A 21,402-nucleotide genomic window follows, 5' to 3' on the forward strand; every position below is an offset into this window, starting at 1 on the left:
TTTTTTAATCATAAAGTAGGTGCAACATTTTTTTAAAATGTTACAACACTGCATGACCTGTAATGCTCACAATATTTACATTAACTGCTTACATGAAACCATAAAAACTCTAAAAGAGAAAAAAAAATTGGTATGGACTGAAACAAAACTACTCCTAGCACCCACATCAATGCCATTATTAACCCATGAAATCAAGTGCACAAAAATACTTTACATAGTCTACTGATGTAAAGTATACATCGGTGAGAAAGTACAAACCTAATTAGTTAAAATGCTAAAAGAAGGGTCGCTCAATACAAACTCGGTTCTAGGACAGAAAGCAAAGGGAGAAAAAAAAATCAACCTCTAACTGGAGACAGGCGCTCGCACACGCACGCACGCAGCGATGAATTAACACCCATGCGGGTGCGGACAGACAGCAGGAAAGCGGGTTGGCGTGGCAAACAGACAACATCGACTCTTCAAACCAACACATCAACTCGGAACAGAAAAACGGGAGCTAAACTATACCCACTCCACCCAAAAAAACAAAAGAAAACCCAACAAACTAAAAAAAATAATAAAACCAATCACTTCACATGAGCTTGCATGGAGGATGGTGGCGTTACAGAAAAGAGAAATGAACCTACCCCGCGGAAGGAAGGGCTCCTGCCTCCAGCCCCCGCCAGCCAGCGCAGCTATTGCGATCCCTCGGGCCGGGGGACAGAGGAGCGGGAGCCGTTCTGCCAGACATGAGAAAGGCCAGGGGCGAGCCCAGAGGTAGTGCTGCGTGCGCTGGCACGCGAGAGCCGAGGCTGGGAAAGCCGCCGGGTCCCGTCGTCCTCGGGGACGGGCTGGTCTCGGTCACGTCCTTCAGAAAGAGGAGTGTGGGACTTGGGTAAGGTGGATGGGAAGAGGAGCAAGGAGTTGGGATCCTGGCGCCGGTTATCTGGAGAGTGGCGATACCGCCAGCTTCCCAGGATGCTGATCACTGCCAGTCCTTAGCTAGAGAGTGAGATTTGGGAATTCGGGGTGGGGGGGGGGGGAAAAAGGAAATCTGAGGAGTGGTGGACCCGGACAAAGAGGTAGGGGTTACGGACTCCACCCCGGGACCGGGAATGGTGAGCTGAGTTATTTTGGGAAGCCTTGAAGACAGAGGATGTCATTGCTTCCATCACCATCACCACCATCCATGTGAAAAAAGAAAAGTGAAATAAAATGGAAATAATGTTGTGCTACACTTCCGTTCGTTAATTTTATAATGGCTCATAGCTTTAGACTTTTAAATCTGTAGTGTATTAATTTTTTTCTACATATGTTTCACATTTCTCACTTAATATAACATAAATAATTTGGTTAATAGATTTAACCTGCACATTTCAGCCACATTAATATATATAAGAATCTGTTAATGGTATAAATAATTCTTTTTAAATAAAATAAATCTGATATGTTACATAATACTGATAAAAATTACTGTTGCTAACAGTTTTGTAAGCCACCCTTAATTTTTTGTTTTAATACTGCGAGATGGATACCGGAATTACTCTGACGAACGCTGCGGAGCGTGCCCTTTCCTCCTACTGCCAAACCAAACCGTAATCAATACTGATCACATCGTTAGCGCAGGGCCTCTGCCCCCTGGAAAGTAAACACGATGGTTAATGACGTTAGATAATTTAAGCTAATAAATCTACGGGTTTGGAGGGGCCAACGTTACGGGGGCTAGAAACTGTTTAGTTTATCAGGTGGCTATGAAACTTTAACTACAGAAATGGTTGACTAAAATAGTCCATCTAGTTTTTTCTTCTTTTTAATAAAATCTACAACATTCTACTTTAAAAGTTAAGTAAATAAAAACGCAACCAATAGTTGCGGCCTTTGAATTATTAATTAAAGAGCTGTGATCCCACATCCCGTTAGGAATCTGCACGGTTGCACTCTCCTACAGAGACCTGAAGTGGAGTACAGTACTTCCAGGCAAGGTTCATTCCAAACAGACAGTATCGATGAACACTCAGTGGCGTGAAGTGTATGTCATAATTAAGGTATTACATAATCATGCCTTCTCTCTGCTGTTAAATACAAAAACAGCATCTTTTACATTATCATATAAAAGCATTTAGGCTGTATTTTTATTTATCACTTTACACTGGTAGTCTCTTGTATGTGTACTCAATAGAAACCAAAGAATTTTGTACACTATTTTTTGTACAATAAAAGATAAAGTGTGCATTAGGTACGCTTGTACATGACAATATTGTACAATATTTACATTTGAGATATCACCATGAAATTCTGTATTATCTATATACACAATGAAAATTTCTCAGAAACATTTGGACTATTTCTTATAATCACAATTTTAGTATCATAGAAAAAAAATTTCAGTAATCATCTGACATTGTTACTGCAACCTCTCAAGATTTCCGATTGGCTTATCCAGCAACTGCTATCCCTCCTAATCAGCAAAAATCTTGTACCACTAATCCGCGTAGCACCCTGCGATGGCATCTATCTGTCTTCATATAAATATTGATATAACCACGTCTATATCAATACCTACACAGAGACTTATGTGCACGGTCACTTTGATAAGTACTGGACCAGTAACAAAGACATTCAATGTTATCTAGAGATCTTCCTCCTCTTGGGCTTTGGAGGCTTCACTTGTCTGTCTCCCTGCGGGATTTGGTGGACCTAAAAATAAGTATATTTACAAGTTAGCAAAGAATATTGGGCAAAGTAACCAGCCAGTAATAAACGAGTTACGGGATTGCTCGAGGTGCTGCTATGAAACAGTTCTGATCATTTCATGCCTACGTGGAAGCCTGAATTAAAAGGAACTTTAAAAGAACTTGAAGGCGCTGGGGAAGAAAAAGTTGACTCTGGATGCGGCAGCCTGTACCTCTCGAACCTCTGCTACCCTGCAGAAAGGTACCAGCTGCAGGAATTGTGAAACCACGTAATCGGGAACTGAGCCCAAAACTGCAACCACGGCAGATTCTTGGAGACAAACCTCTACACATCATTGTGACAAGAGCATAAAGTAGGTGGTGAGAAAATCTTGCGATCAGGGAAAAATACAAGAAGTGCAGGTCTGCAGTAGCACTATGAAGGAACAAGCTGTGTGTAGCAAACTCTGTCTGCATCTTGTTATTAAAAGGAAATACTCCATTTCGAGTGAAATGCTGGATTAATCTGAGTGTGAAACAGTTTTTCATCACTGACTGCTCAGTAAAAAACACAACGCAACCGGCAGAAAAGCTGTGGAGGAAGGCACCGGCTGGAGCGCGGAATACCACCACCATCTGTCGGTGGGAGCGAGCTGCTGTCCTGGGGAGAGGACTCGGCAGCTCCCACCAGCAGCCAGGCAACGCTAACAAATCCTCCAGCAACGGGCTAAATGATTTCCTTGGGTCCTTCCTGAATTCCTTCAGACTGCTAACACTACGTATTTATTGGCCTTTACAAATACAGCTTTAAGCTCATTATCTTGTTTGCACACGCTTTTCATTTTAAGTGTAAGCGATGCCGAACAGTAGTAGCTGAAAAAAATGCAAGTCACTAAAAAGAGAACCGCTGATTCCCTCTGACTGTTTCCAGGAATCATAGTCTTTATGGAAATAAACCCTGATCACAGATTTTGTGACCAGATAATTAAAATATAAATCAAGACTACATAACGCCATGCAGGCTGGTACAGCAGCTTGTCTGCATTACGGAACAAGCAGCTCTGAAAATCCAATTACAGCAGTTTCCCCCGAGCCACTTTCTATCATAGTTGAAATGCACACAGCACACTGAATTTTCAGTATGACTGGATTTATACATGAATAAAAGGGACCAGCAGAATGGTCCAGTCCAAACACCTAAGTGGTGGTGTAACCGACACAGAGATGCGTGTGCCAGACACACATCCCACATTTATCTGTGCCAGCCCTACAATCAGAGCCTGCTTGCCTTTGCCACCCAAAGACAAGAGGAAAACACATCGTTTTAAATCAAAACTCAACCTCATTTTGTAACATTCCTAAGTTTAAACAAAAGATTTAAATTTGTAATTCCTTATGGCAGCCATTAAAAACAACAGAAGAAATTATCGAATATTTCTGGGTGGTTGTGAAGCCAGCTCCCAGTCTGCAGCTCTGCGCACATTTCCTTTTACGTACTCCAGTAGCTCCCCTCGAGTTTTACTGCTTCCAAATATGCACGTGTACCAGCACCTTCAGCACTGAGCACCGAGTATCAGGAAAAATACTTTTTTACGTATTCAAAAGCCTCATAATTAATAATTTGAATAACTACCAGTGATCAGATAGGAGAGGATGGACGCGCCGTGATAGACTTTTTTTGCATTTCTAAGTGTGCTTGATTGAAATTACAGACGTTCTAGATCTGAAGATACGTACATTATACAAACCAAGTTGTATATTAGAAAGATACTGGGCTTACGCAATAACAGTGTAAATCTTGTAGAAGGAGCACTGTTAGTTTTGATATGAGGAATACCCTTACCTTTCATGACAGTATTTTTCATTTCACATAAGGAAAGCTTTACTCAAAGAGTTTTACTCTCAAAAGAAGGATGCTTTTAAATGGGGTTTCAATATCTTGCTACTCAAACTGAAAAACAAACGAGCCTGATTTTGTGTCAGAGAAAACCCATGGAATATGAGCAGGACTGGGAGTAATCCAAATATTACCAGGCTGCATGAGTAAAAGAGTGTCCAGGAATCTACCTTTGTAAAAAATAATCTAGTTGGCAATGTAACTAAAATTCTACATCTTTTGCCATTTATCATAATTATTAGGCATTTACAAATGTTTTTAATGCAGGAGAAATACTGAAAATTCCACATCATTTAAGAAAATAGATACAAAATTTATGTTAGAAAGCAACCCAAACCCACACTCCCGGTCTTCAATGGACACACATGCAGAGACATAGAAAAAGGAGATTATTGCGAACGTGAAAAGCAACTTACATTCCCAGACATTTTGTCTAGTTCACTCATGGCCTCGTGAATAGCAGCTTCTAAATGGTTATTTAGCTTTCCACTTCTAGGAAGAAAAAATTAACTCCATCAGTAATTCTTAGTAGCAGAAAAACTTTACAAAAAGTTAACAATAAACACATGAACTCATTGGAAATATTCTACTAGCTGTAGAGCCCCCCAGGTTGGTACACAAATAGCAAGATCAGACCCTCGTACAATATTATGGGAATTAAAGGCTTGTGTTATTAAAGGCAGCACTTCAGCTAGCTGTAGGGTTGGTTACAATATCCACAAGGGAGATGATAGCCATGATTAAAAAGCAAGAGTACTTCACGGTAAAGAGCATTTTGTGCAATCTTTTTTAAAATCATGAGCAAAGGGCCAGACTCTCATGGGATTTGATCAGGAGCACAAGAGGAAGAAAATAAGTCATATTAACCCCCTAAAATGTTCCTAGTTTTACCCTGGAACAAGAGCACACCAAGGGCTGGGGGAAAGGTTGGGTGAAGACTTTCTTCTCCCAAACCGAAAGTTTCCCCAAGTCACTGGGCAGCTCCACCCACATCTAATGGTACAGTGACTTGTTTGATTTACGTATATTTCTTTTTTGAAGAAGTTCCTCACTTGAACACCATGCTGTGTGGCTCCGTGTTCACACTTTGGAGTTTCAAGCCAGCAAACGAGCACGTGTTACTGGCCTTTATCGCCAGCTTGCTGAGGATCTGAGCTTAAAAGCAGGAATATAGACCTATTTGGAGAGGCTGGATCATCCACAGCTTCAGCTGAACAGGGATGTTTAGCAGAGTAATGAACATGAAGAGAGACAGCTGAATATGAGAAGAGAGATCGATCGTCCTGGAAATGAGAGCCAGTGTGATGAGGATCCATCACAACATCCTTGGGAAGGAAGGAAGTGCTGTTATCCCTGCAGCTCCACAGGGGAGGAGGGAGAGAGCCGTCAGCATTGCCAGGGGAGATAATGGCAGAAGCGGGGAAGAGAACAGCTCGTCCCACGGATGGGCACTAAGACCGGCCTTCACTGAAGGAGACACTTGCTAAAAAAGCCCTTCCCTTTTGACAAAGAAAGATAGGTCATCATGTCAGCGAGGACATTCTTCCCAGGTTTATAGCGACTAAAAGCACTGGCAGGAGATTGACAAGGAAGTGGACAGATGAACGGTATGGCCAGCGTCGCTCTGCAGCAATTCCGTCCGCCGAGTTCAGCAAAATGAGTCTCATACCCAGCAGTACAGCCGGGAGATTGAAGGCAGGAGATCAGAGGGCTTGTTATTCATTACATAAATAAGATATTCCCTAACACCATTTTGCATTGGTCATCTGAGCTATACCTGGGCATGAATTGCACAAAATATTCAAAAAAGCAAGAAGCCCGACTGCACAGAACTGAAGTACAACAGGACTGCATCAACATCAGAAGTTGCGCAAGTTTAACTGAGGCTTTGAATGAATTAGTTGAAACAGTGGTAAAGGAGTTTTGGGCAACTTTAAAATTATGTACCCTGATGTAGTTTAAATCAACCAAAGAAATGGTAAGATAAAATGAAATTAATGTAAGACAAACTGAGATAAGCCTGACACATCCACCTGGGTTTCTGAACTGCTTGAGTCAGACCACTTGCAAAACTTGGGCAAGTGAAGGCACCCTTAGGTATCACAAATGACAAACAGAATATTATTCAGTGGCAACGTAACTTCCTATAAGGTAATATGACTCTATGTATAATGCAGATATCTGAGTAACTGATAACACTGATGACTTGCATATCATCTAGGAGCAAATTCCAGGTATCAGGTACCCTATATGTAGTTATTTAATCAACACTGTGCTCTATCAGCAACCCACTCCTAGGATGATATCTATGAAATTACTGTTATTAGTCAAAAGACCCACTTAAAGTATTTAAAATACAAATGATCTTTTGAATCGTAGTCCGAGGACACTGTTGTTATGTTCATTTTACTGTGAAGACCACAATCTGCCCCTGACCAAATCAAAGTTTCAGAAGAACCCATCACTAAAATATCCATTTACTGCAGACAAAACACTGCAGCTAAAAACCTGAGAATTTGACACCAGAAAAAACATACGCATCAGGTCTCTAGTGATCCAAACCAACCTGTAAATATCACAATTAAGCACTCACTAAAAAGCAGCAGAAAACCTCTCATAGCCAGCAGCTTTGGAGAAGGACTTAAATTCCATCCCTCGGGAAGGGAGAATAACCTTTTTGTCAGAAGCATTCTCTAATCCTCCTGTTCCCTCCTGGGGTCCATTAAATTTTACCAAACTGTCTCCTCAAACTGAAGTCTGATCGTGTGTTGAGTTGAAGTTTCCTCCCACAGTGGACACATTCCCAGCTCCACCTGCAATCACTGCTCTGAGCAGCTCTTGCAGCGGTAACAGTCAACACCTGGCTTGACCCTAACAGTGCGGTGCAAGCCGCTAGTAGACTCCCACCTAGAGAAGACAGGCTTACGACTGTGTCAGGATGGAGACTGACTGGAGCTGGAAGTTGGAAAGGTGGAACACACGCGTTAGTTCTTCCCTTACTGGAGTCTGTTCATCTTTGACCGTGGCACATGTCCAACAGGAGGAACGTCAGAGACTTCATGTTCAATGCTAAGAAGCCATGTTCAGACTTCACTGTGAAATAACTTGGGCTGGATGGCAGAGATGGTGAGGCAGGGATGGTACGTGGCATGTTCCTGACAAGAGAGGAGCCTGGTGTGGGAAATAAACACAAATAGGAACAGGAAACCCCAGGAGAAGGAGACACTGGTATTGGGTATGACCCATGGAAGACATAGGGCATGTGGAGGGACAGGAGAACACCAGGGGACAGAGGAACACGGATAACTCTGAAGCTTGGGGAGAACAAAGATTTGATCAGATGAGGCTTTGCTAAGGGAAGGCTGGGCCTCCAGCAGATAATCTTCTAGAGATCATCACTGGGCAGGTGAGGAAGCTGCTGTGTCCTGACCTGCTGGAAGCAGGAAGGGCCGTGGCTCGAAAAAGAGCAGAATGGCTGGGATAAGATGGAACGGAGAAAGGCTGGGATGGCTCGGCGGTCTCTGCTGGAGCGCATCTTCCTCTAAGGCCCAAAGTAGGTAACAACGGTTTAGCAGTCACACAACGCCTCTGAGACAGCCCCAAGCACCTTACCATCGTCCAGCAGAGTGCTGCACAAAACGCTTTAGGTCATAACGGAAGCTGCAAAGCTCTGCAACGGAGCTAACACATCTGACTATGCTGATCAAATGTGCTACAATGATACTTTTTTCTGGTGTCTTGCTTCGAAACCTAAGAAACTGACTACACAAAACATTCCCATTTTAAAAACTAATACTTAACGTTAAGATTTACAATTCACAAATACTGTATTTAAGGTGCAACTTGAATTGCATCCTATGACATCCCTGTTATAACACAGTTTTAAGCTTTGCAGACATTTTTCACCTTTAAATTAGTCTTAATAATTTTATAGTTAATATATAATATCAATACATATTATTAGAGATTGAGTCAAGACTGTGCAGTGAAGGAAAAAAAGGAAAATAGACAAGGGCTGAGACAAGAACTGTAGGAACCCGAAGAATAATTTCTGGAGTTGAGGAATGTGAATGTCATATTTTGAGGACCTCTATGCGTTCTGCTAAACACAGGGGACCTGTGTGATGCTAGTCCACACTGTCTCAACAGAAATGTATCCTGGGTTTCTTTACACATGTCTTCTGTACTATAGAAGTGCTCAAGTTGATGCCAGGACATCATATGTGTAAGTGCTGAGTACTTACACAGGTAGGAAACAGAAACAGGAGTATTCTACATGAAGCAATTCTATCTAATGCTAAATGTTTTAAAAAATCTGCACCTGTGAGCAACAAGATACTACAAAGACATCTAGCAGAAAGAAAACCATAAGGAGATTCATAACCTTTTCAGATAAATTGCCCCAGCCTGGCTGGGATGTTTGATACCTCGTGTTGCCTTACAGGCCAGCCATGGGCCAGAGCCAGATGTGCCACCAAACAAGGCCACTGGGTTCAGTGGAATTGCAAAGAATCCTGCTGTCTGCTAAATATACAAATGCAAATCAGAAGATGGGAGTTTTTCTTAAATTGTACCCTTTGTCTCAACTTTAACACCTCTCTACATTTGCTCCTAGTGTCACCTTGCTGGAGTCATGGATTTCGCTTCAGGGACACGAGGGAATAACTGGGGAGCTGCCAAAAGCCCTTCTGTGTTCTCACCACACACCCTGAATCTCCCGCCAGGTATTCTGAGGATCATCTTGGAAAAAACAACCACCAACATTGTCTCACTGGCACAAAAATTATTTTTCTTAAGTACCACTTGACATATAAAGGGAAGAAAAGCTTACATGTTCAAAGGAGCTGAAGACAAATAATTATTTAATTCCTTTAAGCCCACGTTTATTGTCCTAAAAACAAGCATTGCAAGCTGACTTTCAGTTCTCCCACAGATTCCAAATAATACATTTTCACTGCAACAGTAAATAGGCAACAAATCCAATCACAGGACAATTTCCAGTTTTCCATCCTTCCATAGCTGTCCAGAATTTTTTTCTCCTAAAGTCAACCACCTTCCTCTTTTTGTCTATGCTGATGCTTCATGTTCTAATACTTACTGTTCCACGATCTTTCTATCCTTGTGTATTTGTAAATAAAAACCAAAAGGCAAGATAAAACCGAGCACAGACCATAGACAGTCTGACACAAATTTGGAACCACATCTCAGCAATGGGAAATAAACGGAATTTATCTGAATAAACCTGTGCTCCGCCTGCAGCAGCAGCTGCCGGAGGGAGAGGGAAGAGATAAGAAGGGCAGAAGAAGGGCAGATCTTGTCAAAAAGTGTACTTGGTCAGAATAGTTTTGATGTAATAACTTTTTTTTTTTTTTTTTGCTGTAAATTAGAAATCCTACACACGAAAGCTCAAACAAGTAGGCTGACATTTTACAAAGGCTACTGTAAATATCAGAAGATGCAATAAAAATGCAGATATCAAAGATCTGGGATGATTATCATAACCAACGCGAGGAATTCAGAAAATTAACTCTTCAGTGGGTTTGCTAAGCTCTGATTTGCTAAGCTCCCCAAAATGAGAGTCTTAGGAAGGAAAAGAATGTAATTATTCCAAGTCACTAGTAAATACACGAGTGTTTACTTACTTTCTGTTCCGTTTTCTGGCTCGGTTGTAAGCTTCTAGACCCTCTGTTAGTGTCTTCAACTTCTCTGGCTCCACCTGAGTGAAGGTATGAACACCAAACCACATTACCCAGACCTGCAATTATCAAACACTGCTTTTACTTTACTGCTAGACATGCATTATTTCGGAGCCTAATTTTCACTGCGTCCATAAGACACTAACCTTCCCAGCACAGAACAAATTAACGTATGGCTTATACACCCCCCATACATACATCTTTATGATTTCTCTAGATGGCCGCACCACTAGCAACAGAAATACGAAAAAACCAAACCCACAACACTTAAGAAAACAAAACTAAGAAGGAAAATAATATTTTTAAAACCTCATTTGTCTTTATATTATTAATATGAACACCACTGGTAAAGCCTCATATGCTCTACTCACATTTTACAAATGTATTTTACACCTTTGAGACCACCTGGAATGCACTGAAATACCCAGTTCCCAGTACACATGATACAATTTTTACAGACGCCATCAACACAAAAGCATTTCCCATCACCTCCAATTTCCGGATGAAGTATTTCAGGCCCCAGCTCAACAACGCTGCCAACGGCACGGCCAAATCCATTCCCAGTTCAGAAGAGCCGCAGCACGTGCTTAAATTAAAAGGCTTAAAGCCTTAAAAGGGGGCTGGGCAGGATGACAAGCTTTATGAATGATGAATCTCTGAGTCTGAACTAGAGCTCGCTTGAGCTAGATCATTGATTGTCCTGAGAAAGGTCTTTTATTTTTTTTTTTCCTTAGGCATGGACTTCAGCGATCTGCCGAGTCAGGACTGAGCACGTGCTCAGCAGGGCTGCTGAGCTGGGATTTAAAGTGCTTCCACCAGCAATTTAAGTTCTCTTGAAACCAACCAGAGTTATAAACTTTTAAGCAACCTGTATATAAACCGCTGCATACAATCACTGGCACCACTGGGCAGGTACCAGTTAGCACCAGTATAAACAATACAAATATGAAAGAAAATTAATTCTACCATCTGTAGGATTCTATCATTTGCATTCGCAAAACATTGGTCCACTGACTCCACAGAGTATTTTGATTTATCTCAGTCATTTCCGCTCGTAAAGACAAAACAAGGGATTTAAACTCATCAATGTAAAGACAATGAATGGGTAAATTCCTTTGTCTTTGTCAGTATTGCTATATTTTGCTTGACTTCTTTTTTAATCTTTTCATGACTTAACAAGAACCTCAAACAGCATTTGTTTCATAAACAGTACAGCTTGTATTCTGACACAAGGAAAATTAATTCTATAAATACAAATTTATTAAGCATGCCTCTATACAATCTGAGAAATAAATTTAAATGCAAATTCCCTCTAAAGCCAGCCTTTCAATGACTAAATAATTTATTTGCACAATGAAACTGAATTTTAGACGTGACAATGTGAAGTTAATGAGTGAGCAAGTTGTCAAAATCTCTAGAAATAGCAGACGTGTTACATTTACCAAATTTCTTATGCCTCGAACTTATGCATCTGGCAGTGAAATTGGGGAATAACACCGTTTCAGGGACTCAGAAGATGAGAGTCATTATTGGTGAAATCTGCACACACGGGGAGGCAAGATTTCTGTTTGCAGGAAATAGATTCAATCACACCACAGACTGTAGTGCTCTTCCCTTAAAGCTGTGTTTACCTGTAATGCCAGGCTGCAAATAATTCAAATAATTCCTCTCCTAATCAGAATTCAGAAAAATACAAACGCACACGTAAGAATACTATCTGTTTAAAACCTGGGGAGCTTTTCTAAGGACAAACGTGAGAAGAAAAGGCACACAGCACTCAGGGAATGAGCAAACCAGCTGCAGAAGCTTACGCGTTCTGTTTCCTACGTTGCAATAGTACTATTGGAGGCGGCGTTGCTCTGCCTGCAATACACTACAGCTCAAGCCCTCGCTTTATAAAACGTTTGAAAACCAGCTAAAGAAGAAACTTCTATTTTTCAAACTGGACAGAATTACAGGGCAATAACATAACCATCTTGCTCCTTTACCTTGGACACTTTACTCCAAGACAGAGTTCTCATGAATGCTAAATGTCATAAATTTATCACCCAGAGGCAGGATATAGATGTGTATATAAGGAATAAACGATGCAAAGGGTTCTATGTGCCTGCCATTAGACATATAAGAAAGTGCAATGGAAAATATTTTTATGAAGAGCTAATATCACGTTTAGGTCCTGTTAATTTATAAGAAGCCATGACAACAGTAAATAATACAAACAAATGGGATTTTCAGGATACTGATAAATCACAACTATTATTATCTATAGAACTATGAAAGCTCGGTTTAAAAACCCAGTTTAACTGACGGGAAGTGCTACTGGGAACCATACTTGCCCCGTAAGAATCACTTTGAAATACAACTGCTGCTCACGCAAACCCTTTGACTCTCACATTGTTGCTCTCAAACCCTCTTCCTGTTTAGGCAATTTGATTTGGATAATAATCAAATTAATTACTTAATGAAATACACATCCTCCATTTTAGGATGCATGTAGCTTCAGGCTTGCTTCTTTCCTTTTCAGAAATTTCTGCTGCTGCTGTTGCTCTTCCCTTGAGTTCCTCTTTAATTTTCCAATAGCCAGAAAGGCAGTGTTCATGAACAGAGGTGCAATATTCCCTGCTCCTGTCAGGAAAGCACCATTCTAGCTGCTCTCCAAACAGAAGCATTATTACATTTAATACCCAGCCTTCTAAATGGAAACAAAAATCAAATTATGCATGATATAAAGAACAGAGAATGTACAAAGCACCATGAAATCCCAACAGCACAGCAAAACTCATGTTACAATAGAGGAGGTTAACATTTGATTATACAAATACTTTAAAAAGATATTTTAAGAAAGCTCTGCAGAAAATACAATTTTCAGAACTGCTGCTCATGACTTCCACCATGAATCGTAACCTTTCAGGATTTTTTGAAGCGCAGAATTTCTGAAGACCACTCGATTTTCAAGACTTTTTTTTTGTTTGGTATGTTGTCGTTTTTTTTTGTTTTTTTTTTTTTTTTTTCTTCAAACCTAGCGCACCAAACATGTAAGTACAGCTCTTTTTTTTTTTTTTTTTTTTTTTTTTTTTTCTTCAGACCAGGCTGCCCAAACATCTGAAGAACGTAGCTGTACAACATGTTATAGGAGTGTTTGAACGCGTGCGGAGATGTGCATGGGAATTCCTGCCTCTTTTCAACAGAACTATCACCCAGCATATGCACAGCTTCACCTCTTCCACGCTCCCCTCTATCCCCTCTATCCCACCTTTCCACCTCAACTCCTGACCTTTGCAATGGTCATTCGCTCTGTACTTCTTGTCGGAGAAAATTAGACATACTTTTTTTTTAAAACTTAAAATTATTATTATTAAATTAAAGGCCTTCTGATGCGAGAGGTGATCCACTCCTTGGGAATTCCTGACGAAGAGCCTGAAAGTCTCTCCTGCTGCCTCCACAAGTGCTTTGACGGTACTGCACGAGCAGCGACGGACACATTTCCAGAGTTTGCTTCCCTGTTGTTTGTGCTTCAGTATACAATAAAATCTGTGCTACTGAATATAATATTACACAATGCTTATATAATGAACATAAGAGACACAAAATTAAAGAAGGTGGTTTTCCACAAAGCAACGATACATTCTGGTATCCACAAATTCAGGAGTAAACTTATAAAATTGCTCAGGAATGCAAATGGAAAAAAATTACTTATTTACAAGAGTTCTGAAAAATAAACTCTTAAAATGTATCAAACCAGTTATATCGATACAGATACACAAATTTGTGAAGTTAATACATGAACGCATACTTGGAACATAGGTGCTGTGTAAGAACTGTATTTGTAATCCATCTGGGACAGTGGTACGGTACTCCTGATTTTTCCAATTTTGTTTAATATGTTGTAGTTTGTGGTCTGTCTCATGTGCCTATATTTTATAAACTGATTTGTATCTTGGGGATCTAACCTTTATAAGGAATGAGCTCTTGAGCATTCAACTATCGTTACTAAAGGATGTTGATTTCTCTAGAGTACTCTCGTTCAGTGTACTTGGATGGGAGCTCCTTGAAACCTCTATGGCTAAAGGAGATCAACCAAGAAGCCACCTGCAAAGAGAGACTAAAATTCTCTGGAACTAGGGTTGAAACCACTCTGGCCAGCCATCAGCCCAGTTCATCCAAGCCCCGTTGGACTGTTCGGGGTGACTCCGTCTGCACGTCAACCTCGGGTAACTCTGTGACATGACCACCAGTGGTGACTCGACAGAGACACCAGTTCCAGCTCAACAAGTTCCTGAGCTATGCGCTGGTGGGAGTCAGAGGCTGTTGGTGAAGAACCATTCCTCAACATGTTCTTCTATTATCTCTCTGGATATCTGCTGTTGGCCACATTTTGAGGAAAGGAATACTTTGCTCCAACCTACTATCACTGTTCTTACGTTCTTATGGCTGTTGTCGTGCAATGTACCAGGCAGGTACATGGGGAAAAAGATGTAATTTTTAAGTGGTTTGATTTCTTTCTGCCAGAGGTAAAATGTTATTTCATTACATTTTTCCCTTCTGCTTACATATTTTTAAGGTTTGCATTTTATAAAATGGCACTTAAAAATATTAATATACAGAACATGTGAAATGTTTACAAGAACTACAAAAATGTAATGTTATACAAGTAGTGGAGACCAGAGTTTGAAATATTTATCATAATAAAATAACCAATAACTCCTAGATAACTGTATTTTCTGTATATTCCCCAACAAGCATATGATTTGTCTACAAAGAAAAAATGGATTTGAGTATGAAAGAGCAAATTAGAATGCTTTCCTCAGTATTAAAAGATGGTCAAAACCTCCTTTCAAGGTGAAAATGCTCATGCATTTCCTTTTAAAGAGAGGATGTGTCAATCAGGAAGCTTTTACTTATTACAGACTCCTCCATCTGATCAGACCACAGTTTTCCTTTTTGCAGTTTTCAACACTTTTAGATATCTCTGTATGAGTTCCTTTGGACACAACCAGAAGTTCAACTAAACATACAATGTAAGTTAAACAATTTTTTGTCAACAACATTTTTTGAGTAGCAAGTCTTTCGTGCACAGATTAGTTACTAAAGCAAAATACAATCTGTTTCATGGCATTGGTAGAAGCTTCTCATTAGGTAACTATAGGAAAAATTCAATTCTGCAAGCTATAGTTACGAAAAAAAGCAATCTGCACTACTAAAATAAGAGACAAAGAAAAGAATAAGGAATGGACCAGGACAGTTTTGATAACCATTTGTATGAGCATACCTACATGTGTATATAGATAGATAGATATGTGCATAGATATATAAATATACCTTCCCCTCCTCAGCGTTCTGTTGACATGAATTGTGAACTTCTTCTTCTCTTACTAGCTTTCCAGGCCATGAAGTCAGTCCTTTGATTTGGCCCCAGACCAAGTCGCCAACATTAAACGTCCTCGGCCTGTAATGTATCAGCTCATTGGAAGAAGGGGAGTCGGGGTTCCTTAGGTCATCTTCACTACTGATGCTTTTAGCATCTGAAGGGCTAGGCACACACCCATTAATGCTTTTGGCATTAAAATCTCCATTGTAATGGATATAGTCTTTAACTAACGAACTTTCCAAGCTATTTGAGGAACTTGGAGATTGCTCTTCCAGAATCAGGTCTTGTTTAGAAGTGTTCAGCAACTCCCCAAATCCTCTGTTCTGCTGAGGCCTATTTCCATTTATGTGTGCACAGCGTTCCACAGTGTTCTCCAGTCTTTCCTTAAAACTCATCATAGTTCTTTTGTAATTGTTATACCTGAAATTCTCCTCCAACATTTTATCGCTTTGACAGTTTCGCTGTGATAACAGTATCTGATGCTGCTCGCCTTGTATCAATGGCAGCGTGGAGATGTTATTGGGTCTTTCGTGACAAGGACTACTATGGATATGGGTAGAGTGGTCTAGAAACTCCTCACATTTCCATCTATTTATCTCACTGACCGGACTTTGCTCCCCTTCCCACTGTTTTTTGGGTGTGTTACAACTTGTCGATTTGTAATATTCATACCCATCCCCTTCACTTGAGTTTTTACCGTGCTCTGAATTCTTCAGTATTCGAGTTCCTCTGGTGTTCCTTATCCTACCTTCATGATCAGAAACGGCAACGTTTCTTCCATGGATTACTGCGCTGACAGCACTAGAGAGATTTAATGGGTCACCAATTGAGGCTGTGAAGGCACTCATGGCACTCAAAGCTGGAATGGGACTCATCTGTGTTGTACTGCTAACGGCAGTGGTGATCACTACTTGCATTCCTTTGCTTGCAGCATCTACAACCGCTTTGTAGATAGTATCCACCGAGGTATCACCCTGAGCAGCGACGTTGAGGTTATCCTTTGCCTGTTGTCCAAGAGATGGTTCAGTTCTTTGCTGCAAATCACAAGATGTTTCTTGGAAAGGAGGAAGCATAGCGTTGGAGCTCTCAGGAACCGGTGCCATTCCCATTTGAGTGATCATTCTTTTGTTTAGGACGGCAGCATCTTCCTGCATCCTCACCTGCAAGAAGGAGAGAAAAAGATGGAAATTGCTATTCTGCCTAAAGCTGCATTTCAACAGACAAACTTAGTTTCATTTTAATTAAAAAATCAGGATAGTGGCCAGAGTGACTACTTGTAACAGTACATAATTTAGGTTATACATCAGTTACAAAGTTTAACGCTGAACAAGCTAGACAGAAAACAAAAAAAAAGCATAATACAGAGGAAAACAAAACTGCTGCCTGTTAGACTTTGCCTCGTGGATCAAAACAGATGCCTTCCATGAAATGATACAACCTACCACGCACTGCTGCGACTACATTATCATCTCCTCTTTCAGAGTCTTTGCAGGGATTTCCTCTTATTGAAGTACAGCACTCTCCTTTTGTTCCTCTCAAGTCCTAAACAACTCCACCAAGGTAAATATTTCTGTTCTCAACTATTCTCTTTCATTCCTTCTCAGACCCTGATTCTTCTTTCCTCCCTACTGCCTGTTCCTCTGGGCTCCTTGTAAGCTCCTCGTTCAGTTTTTGTAATGCAGGCCATCGCTGTCCTTTTGGAATTGGCCAACATTTCCATTTTTCCCTTTTGGTTATGTGTTTCTCTTGGGGGATCTCTTTCGACTCGAGTCCCTGGTAAAGCATGACTGCATCCCTTTGCACCGCAGCTGCAACGTCAGACGCTGCCACAGCAAACTAACCTTCAGATTAAAGTAACCATGCTTTTTATATTTCTTGTCACATACATAGGCAGTGAAGACTATGTCAACAATAGTGCTATAATAAAAAACTGTACAAAAAAAAAGGGCAAAATATTTCCAGAAGCTGCTTTAACTGCTTATCATTACTATTTATACAGCTGAGAATCTGAAGCAAAACACACTGAGATCAAGCCACCAAAAATCATACACAGCCAAAGCGAGGTAATAGGCAGTTGGAGGACCGTGATTTTGCAATAGCAGTGAAAGGTCTACACTGAGAAAATGACACGTCTGGTTTTTCCTTCTTAAAGGGTAACAGCGATTTCTAGCACTATCGGCATGCTTCCATCTTCATGTCCTGAGTTCTGCAGCAACCCCAGCAACACTGACTAGTAATAAATGCGTATTGTAACTCTGGCTTTATTGCCCATCCTGGCTGCTGTGCTTCCTGTCCGTGTGTTAGTTTGTTAGTTCCACTGGCATTATGAAGACTTGTCTATTCGGGTGGATAGCAGGGAGGCATCATTTTTGCAGTTTGTCATTGTACATTCATTGTAACGCTTTTTTTTTCAGTCTATACAACCCACTCTTCAGTCTATACAATCCACACCACAGCTAGCTCTTCCATTCAGTTTCAGCAGGGAGGAACACTGCACATGGTCGCTTATAATTATTTATGAAGTTTCTAATTACTGTAAAGTGGTACCAATAATTATTTCTCACCACTGAATGGTTAGAGTGGTCTGAACAGGAATTTATGATCATTTCTGCAGAGTGGAAAATAGTTCTGCTAACAATGTATAGTAAATGTCAGAACATACATAGCATTTTTTTTTCCAATACATGCAACATAATTCTTTCCAAAGAAATGATACCCAATGTCTAAGGAAGAAGGTATAAAATTTCAGTAACACGTTACTGATTTGCAAAATCCAAAAACCAGTGAAAGAGGCAAGAGACTGTATGCATCATCTTGTCTTAATCACTCAGCAGAAAAATCAAACTGCGGTGGATATAATTTTACCTACTGAGAGCAGCACATTTGTTTGAAAATTGATTTCATTTTGCTTTCTACCTGGAAGTTTTGGAACAGACATGCCATGGGGTTGGGGTTGTTAGCTGGGCCAGGAATTGGGGGCTGGCCTTGAAAGCCCTGCATGTTCTGATACCCCTGGAGAAGGTGCTGCTGCTGCTGATTTGAAGGAAACATCTGATTGTTGTTTAATAGCGACTGGAGATGACTCAGCTGATGGTTATTCAAAGTAGTGTTTATAGATGACATGTCACCTGCAAGTCAAACACAGGGAAAAAGAAGTCAGGAGAGTTTTCAACAGGCAGGAGGAATTTCCTTGACTCAAATCTTAACTGACTGCTAAGCAAACAACACTCTTCCCCTTCAATCTTCTACGGAATGGTCCTCAAGGCATGTGTGTCCTACTCTTTATTCCTTCAGTATTGCTTCTCTTGCGTGTCATGTCTATCTGGACTCTTTTAACATCTTGTATTAAGTGAAAATTCTAGTTCTTGTAAAATAAATATGTTGTTGAACCTGACTCTATGAAATAATAAAGCTTAAAATGTATCAATTTGCTAGGGTTTTGTTTTAATTAAAAGCTCATGTTTTTCTTAAAATTTCCATTTGCAGAATCATTAGTTGGTTGTATTTTACATGGAAAACGTGAAGAAGGGTTTACTTAGCGATAGCCATTTAGTAGGTAAGTATGAAGTTAAAATACTTATCAGTTCTTTGCTGCTACTTAGTAGTCTATTTATTAGATCACATAGTTCAAACAACAGAGGGATAGTAACTATATCCTTTGTAAAAATCATCCAAAGACCCAGAAGAAAATATTTAAGGGCTTTTTAATCACTTGTTTAGGGATGTAGGTGTTTGTCAAGTGAGATACTCTGGGTTTCTAAACTACAAGCTAAAGTAAAAAAAAAAAAAAAATCAGAAAATATAAATGCACAATAAAGGACTTGAAGGGCAACCTTCCTCTTTGAACTTGTGCAAGGACCTACTTTGAGTGCTTTATGGATTACTTTACAGGGGATGTGCTTGCAGTTTTTGTCACTTTTGATTCATTTGGAAATGGCACTTGGCCATTTTTCATCCACTGCACAGCTACTCGTACTAACCCTGTGATGCCACACGCACTGGGAATGAACCGCTGCATCCCAGAGATGCACCTGTGCTTTTACTACTCGAAAAATGAAACGAGTCCAATTGCTTACACAGTTTTAAGGTGTGTATATAGTAGGTCTAGGTGGCATCAGAATTAAGAATGGAATATAAAATAATTTCCAAAACCAGTATTAAATGTTACTGAATTAAGTTAGAATGTATTTTAGATTTCTGACAATAAGTTTTTCTCAATAGAAGTAAACAAGCTGTAACATACAAAAGTCTTACCAAAAAAAGTGTGATAAAGTGGAATCTTTAAAAATAGAAACTAGAGTCCACAGCTCCCCCTCCCCAACCCTCTTCCTTTTTTTTTTTTTTTTAAATCCTTTTATATTTGTGAAGAAATCAAACTTACCAAGCAGACCTGTCCCCAGTAGAGGGTTAAGTAGCTGTGGCACCACAGAGTTATTGTTGAGTTTAGCTGGACCAGATGTACTCCCAGCATTATTAGATATGTTCAGCAATGTTTCTGCCATTGACACCACTGCTGTCCCACCACCCAGGGTTGAGACAGACAGTGCTGCCACTGCGGATGATGTAGTGGTTGTGGTAGTGGTTGCCTGGGAGGAGGTGGCTATGGAAACCTCTGGATGATGAGCGGTGTTGCCCGATGCAGAGTTCAGGACACCTCCCACCAGTTGGGGATTCAAGGCCATTAATGCTGAGGCCCCAGAGACAGCTGGGAGGAGCAGGGGGTTAGAAGTAGTGTCAGTGCCTGAAAAGCTCGGTATGGGGTTGCCCAAGGGGTTGGTTAAGAGGGTGTCCACCCTGTTGCTTTCTGCCTGATTGCTCGGCAAATGGTCAGGTGGGGCTGTCATCTGGGTTACTGAGGGTAAAGGGTTATTTTGCTGTTGCAACAAATCTGAGATGGTGAGATTGAAAGATGGTAGGGGAAGCATGGCAGCTGCTTGGGCTTGGTTCTGAAGGAGGGTTGCTAGAAGCTGAAAATGAACAGGTTGTAATACCTGCCCATCCATGTCACTGGAGAGAAAAGCTAAAGCAGCATTTACATTCGGGTTGAGAAAACCTAAAGGGTTGAGGTTGACCTCAGACTTGCCTTCTCCAAAAAACATATTTAATAGATTCTGGTTTAGGAGATGTTGCTGATTCACTGGCAAAGAGATAGGTAGAGAATTGAGGAGGTTTTGATTCAAAGAATGTGGAAGATTGTTGTTTGAAGAGCTGTTCTGCGGAAAATGAAGCGAGTGTTCGTGGCCAGCAAAAGGGAAATCGCTCCCCATGGGCAGCTGGCTCTGAAGTGGGTTTCCAGCTGCAGTAGTGACTATAACACCATCCTGAAGCACAGATGTTGTCTTGGTGATGGCAGGTTGGCTGGTGCCAGCTATGGCTATTGATGACGATGGTCCTGAACCCCCTGCAACGCAAGAAAACAAAAATATTAATAGTATACTGCCTGTTGGGAGACAATCATCAAAGTTATAACGTAACTAGGTTAATCTAAAACAGTAGTGTTTGATACATAGGAAAGAAAATGTTTTGAGCATCCAGATTTGAATATTTTTAAAATACGTATGGATCTACCATCAGCTACTTCGGATACTACACGCTCTGCCACATCTCACTGGAAATTATTTAACCATACCCTTGTATTTCCCTTAAATGTCTTTGAGTGGGGATGCAATAGGATTTCATTCACCATGTATTTTGATTAGCATAAACCTAAAAGCAGCCATAACTTAATACAGTTAGTCGAGGACCAGGATGAAATTAACTACTAGGAGGAAGGATCAACTGGAGACA

The 21,402-nt window shown here is 40.5% G+C and overlaps 1 protein-coding gene across 1 annotated transcript; it reads right to left on the reverse strand.

Moving 5' to 3' along the window:
- Positions 1-2,092: 2,092 nt before the first annotated feature.
- On the reverse strand, positions 2,093-21,016 carry LOC104463812 (methyl-CpG-binding domain protein 5-like; the record flags this gene model as incomplete). Its single annotated transcript, XM_010076283.1, has 6 exons — positions 2,093-2,679; positions 4,968-5,043; positions 10,194-10,306; positions 15,567-16,775; positions 18,532-18,743; positions 19,997-21,016. Coding segments are annotated over 6 exons (2,702 nt in total), but the record flags the coding sequence as incomplete, so codon positions are not given.
- Between the last annotated feature and the right edge of the window lie 386 nt (positions 21,017-21,402).

The sequence above is a fragment of the Pterocles gutturalis genome, unplaced genomic scaffold (genome assembly GCF_000699245.1).
Source record: "Pterocles gutturalis isolate BGI_N339 unplaced genomic scaffold, ASM69924v1 scaffold20738, whole genome shotgun sequence".
NCBI lineage: Eukaryota > Metazoa > Chordata > Aves > Pterocliformes > Pteroclidae > Pterocles > Pterocles gutturalis.